This window comes from Palaemon carinicauda, chromosome 14 (assembly GCF_036898095.1).
Source record: "Palaemon carinicauda isolate YSFRI2023 chromosome 14, ASM3689809v2, whole genome shotgun sequence".
Taxonomy (NCBI): Eukaryota; Metazoa; Arthropoda; class Malacostraca; order Decapoda; family Palaemonidae; genus Palaemon; species Palaemon carinicauda.
The window spans coordinates 20,076,166-20,081,165 of record NC_090738.1 but is presented as its reverse complement, the minus strand read 5'-3'; the positions used below and the strand labels follow the sequence as shown (position 1 = coordinate 20,081,165).

The following is a 5,000-nucleotide window of genomic DNA, read 5'->3' as shown; positions in this document are numbered from 1 at the left end:
CGCGTGACTGGTGTTGATCATGCATAATTTCTAGTTTCATCCCTTAGCTGAATATTACATTGGTATAATCACCATAGTGAATACTAAAAATGTGGGGGGGACAAATGATACTATGTCCCCCCCCACTTTGAAAAGTGGGGGGGACTTGTCCCCCCCGTCCCCCACCTGTTGACGCCCATGCCTTCTCCAAACACTAATGCCTGTTTCGTCCTACTGACCGTAATGTAATTTATTGAGTCTTATGTAATCATCAATACTTTTTACAAATTTGATCCCATTTTAAATTTCAGTGGGACCTAGTCTGCGAAAGAAGAGCCCTCTATTCCACAACCTTCGGTGCAGTGTCTGTAGGGAAGATGATTGGTTATCTGTCCTTTGGATGCGTTCTAGACACGTAAGTGCATGACTTATTGAAAACTAAATTCATACATAGACCCGTTACTCATTAATTCTCATTGCCATATTTTAGTAAAAAATTACTTTAAATTTGTTAAAGTTCACATTTATAGTTAATAGTGTTTTAACAATTCTAGGCTTGAAAGGTTGTATGTAAAATCAATGAGAACATTCAGATTTTTATTTTATGTCTAAAAAACCCGATGCACCCATTTTCATCAGAAAAAAAAAGCTAGTGTTACGAGTATTTTGCAACCTTGGATTTTATGATATGACTATAGTTTTCTGGTATATGCTCACAACATATTACTAAGCTTACGATAAATTAAGTCTATATTTGGCTAGGTTGCAGTTGTACGGTATATATTCATTATCGTAACACTCAGAGTCTTTAACTTGGACTGGTGTCGTAAAGAAATAAACGATACAAACAGACCAATCGAGCATCATCATTGAAGATTCTAGTCACACTTGTAGTACATGATAAGAAGAATCATATTCTATCTTTTAGGTAATGTATACAGGATTCAATACTTTATAACTCACACTACAGCACATAATTAAAGTTAAAACATATTTGATCAATGAAATGTGATGTGTGCTATTGCGTTACATTATACATATTCCATAAATACGTAACAGTATTGTCATATGAGACAAAGCGTATACAATTTTGTTTTAATGTAGAAAGTTACATTTGCCACGAGGGGGGGGGGGGGGGGAATTTGGTGACAAACTGTACTGAAATAAAAAAAAAAGTGTGGCGATACTATAAATCATCTAATATGCATGAATTGCAGAAATGGTGTAATGCAATATACCGATAGTCCTCAACATGCTGTTATTTCAATTTTCTTCAGTAAGTCACATAACACGTGGACAAAAGTAACCCAATCATTTGTTTCATATTTTTTTTTCCAAACAGATACCATCGTTTTGTTTCGTTCTATTTTGGAAATAACTCTGACACAATTCGTAGGCTTTCTTTGTTCAAAATTATTAGCTAATATAATTTTTAAGAGTTAAATTTGATAAACAGTGGGATTGATACATATGTAGGTAAATAGAGAAGCAAGAGAAATATATTTATTAAAGCACAATGTATATCAGTTGATTGCGTAAAGCACGACGAACAAAACGGTTGTGGAAGTCATGGCGAGTAAGTTAAAAATGGAGAAAAAATAAGAATATGCTTGCAGAAAGACAACAAAATTAAGACATTTACTGTTGAAACTCTTGATTTAACCATTCGGACGATACATTAGACCATTGGATAGAATAAAGATATGAAAATTAAAAGCTGATCGGTGTACTGCAGTGTCTGCATTGAAAATTTCGAAGTTCCGTGCTGTGGATTGGCGGTAATGTAGTAAGTTGTTTGAGAGCGGCCAAGAGGAATCCCAATCTAGCCCGCTGAGATAGTACAATCGGTAATAAACTTACATTTTAATACTTTAGCATTGCTTATTACTCAGATATAAAGTATACGTTTGGAGTGTATGCTTTATTTGACACCGAGAGCAGCCGGATTATCCTATCATTGTTTTGCAGTTTTGGCAGGAGACGCGTTGTGCTCTTGTGCTCAGCACTTTTCCTTGTGGCTGGATTTTTGTGCTCTTTGTCACCGAACATAGAAGTCTACATCTTTTTTAGAGTTATCATAAGTATCATGGATGTGGGGATGTATCTTGGATGCTTCATTACAAGTAAGCTTGCTTGAATAGACGTGGTTATGGATCTACATGTTTCTCCTGTTACTGACTAATATTTTCTTAGAATTATATAACTTACTTAATCTAGAATTCTCAAGAATGTCATTACATTTATTTCTCGTTTTTTTTTATTATTTTTTATTTTTTTGTTCATGCCTCGTCTTACAGAAAATCTAGAAATAAACTGAAATACAGGACATAAGATACATTATAGTAATTTGGAATTTACTTAAAACTTTAATTCTTTATTTTTCAAGGCAGAAATTATGTAAATTAAGTTACAGCAATTCCCATGAGCTAAATTGAATTATGTTCTCATTTTTGTTGAAGGTATGGAAATCAGCCCTTTGAAACGGCGTTCGTTTGTAGGAGCTCTTTTTACCATTCCTTGGTCCTTGGGTTACATGCTCCTGCCGGGAATAGCCTACGGCATCAGGACTTGGAAACTGCTTCAGGTGGCGCTGACTATCCCAGGCCTCTACACCTTGGTTTTCTTTAAGTAAGTTTCTGGCAATTTTATGACTTCGAACAAGTTAAAGGAAGTTAGGGGTTTGTCATTTCAAGGCTTATTCTCATTTATTTCTAATCTGGAATTTACTGTAGGCCTACACTCTATTTTTCCATGATCTCTTTGATGTTCCCCCTCAAATTAGTTTCCCCGTGGATGCAATATAGACATATTTTAATGTTCTTTGCAGCGTTACCTCGACCCTATCTGCACTTGCATATATCCTTCTACTGTATCTAATTTCTTGTTTCCCTTCTGCCATCTTGCTCACACTGAGGGACCCTGGGGGAACCCAAACATAGAATAAGGCAATAAGGCAATCCTCTTCTAACGTTGACCTCAGGGTTTTACCTTAGATACACTTGAGGGGCGAATGAATTCACAGGCTCCATCCCTGGGATATTTATCCCAAATCCATAAATCTAATCCATAAATCTGTTCATTCCTTTAAAGAATTGAGTCTTTTTCTGGATTATAAACACCCGCCTCCCTTTTCGTGTACCTTCTTCTCAAGATAAGTTTGCCCATGGCAGTCCTATTGCTGATTATAGTTTTGAATATTAAGAACTTTGTAATGGAATATAGCTTGAATTTTTTCTTATTGTTGTCAAGTCCCTTTTCATAGAAAACTTTTATCCTTGGATATGTTGTTATTCAAACTCACGCTATATAGCCACCAAAATCATTAGTGGAATTCCCAGTGAAAAATAATGATAGAATAATACTGAGGAAATAGCAGATTAGAAAAATTAAAGTGGGAAAAAAACTTACAGAAATAATGAAAGTTTCAGAGAAAAAATTATAATATTCCTAATTATTATAATAATGGAGTCGGAATTCCCTTATAACACAGGTGACTGGTGTCCATTTCATAATTTCTACTTGAATATTATGATACGGCAGAAATACTTCATGAAAAGCTGGGATTTTTCCAGTAGCTTTTACAAGGGTCACCTGTCCTCCACTTCTTTTATTGCCAAACCAGTAGAATATACTTTATTGCCAATAAAAGTATTGATGATAAAAGAAAGGAACAATTAATTGCCTGTGTCATGTATATTGACAAAGAGAAAGTACATGAGGACTACTTGTGTCGTATTGAAATGAATGTCTTTACTGGGAAAGTTATAGCTTATATATTATTAAAAGAACTGCCTGGATACAATCTAACTCTTCAATATTTATTTGGTCAAGGTTATGATGGTGCCAGTGAAATAAGCATTGAAGTGACTTGGTGTCGAGGTGTTGTAAGAGAGACGTCTCGCTGCCCTTTTATGTTCAACAGTTGCTCAAACGTTGAATTAAGTAATATTGTAAGCCTAGTGAGGTTCAAGATAGAGACGACTAGCGAAATCTAACCGAGGCCCTTTGCGTCAATAGGGGTAGGAGGAGACGATGAGTGAGGTTCCAACAGAGGAAATGCTTGAATAATGGTAATAAAATGGTTACTTTTTCCCCATTCATCTCGCCGAAGACAAAGTTGTGGAAAATATAAAAAAGATGAAGAAATGGACTTACATCTTTTAGATTGCATAAATTTTCTGACACCAAATGGGTAGCGAGCCACGTGACAATGATGGTGTTAAAAATGTTACTTCATTGTTAGTGAAGTTTTGCGAATGATGAAAAGGCTAGCATTGAATTTATTGTTGCATTGAATATCCTTCATGCCATATTAAGCAAAAATCCCCTATCATCTCGACAACTACAGACCACAAATATAGATATGCTAGAGTGTTCGACTCTAATTCAGTTGGTCCAGGAAAATATTCAGAAAATGAGAGTTGGAGAAAATATATTCAGTGGTATTCATGCCGAAGCAGTGAAACAGCGCAAACCTTGATGTTCTATAAAATGTATCGAGATTGTCCAATAGGCAAAAACACGGATAAAATCTTTCAAGCTCCAACCCACGTGGTTATTACCACGAATAAATTTCATTCCATTTGCTGATTTTTCATTTAATCATATCGAGGACTACTTTACTAACTACCATTGCATTCTACACATGATGTGAATCAATCTTTAGCAGTTTTAACTAGTTTTTAAGATTAACCGATCACAGCTTTAGAAATGTATAAAGATTATAAAATATCTCAGGGGTCAATAGAGCACATAAATTATTATGTATCTAAATGTACTTTATGGAAATCTCCCAAAGACTACTAACATTGTACAAAACTACGTCATAACCAAATTGCTCTTACACACACACACACACACACACATATATATATATATATATATATATATATATATATATATATGTATATATATATATATATATATATATATATATACATATATATATATATATATATATATATATATATATATATGTATATATATATATATATATATATATATGTATATATATATATATA

The 5,000-nt window shown here is 34.1% G+C and overlaps 1 protein-coding gene across 1 annotated transcript in view; it reads left to right on the top strand.

The window, feature by feature from the left end:
* LOC137653467 (solute carrier family 22 member 7-like) overlaps positions 1–5,000 on the top strand; it is a 117,133-nt gene that overhangs the window by 68,868 nt on the left and 43,265 nt on the right. The window contains exons 5-7 of the mRNA XM_068386876.1: positions 291–394; positions 1,948–2,102; positions 2,439–2,607. Of these exons, the coding sequence (XP_068242977.1) occupies positions 291–394; positions 1,948–2,102; positions 2,439–2,607 (428 nt within the window). The remainder of the gene's footprint in view (positions 1–290; positions 395–1,947; positions 2,103–2,438; positions 2,608–5,000) is intronic.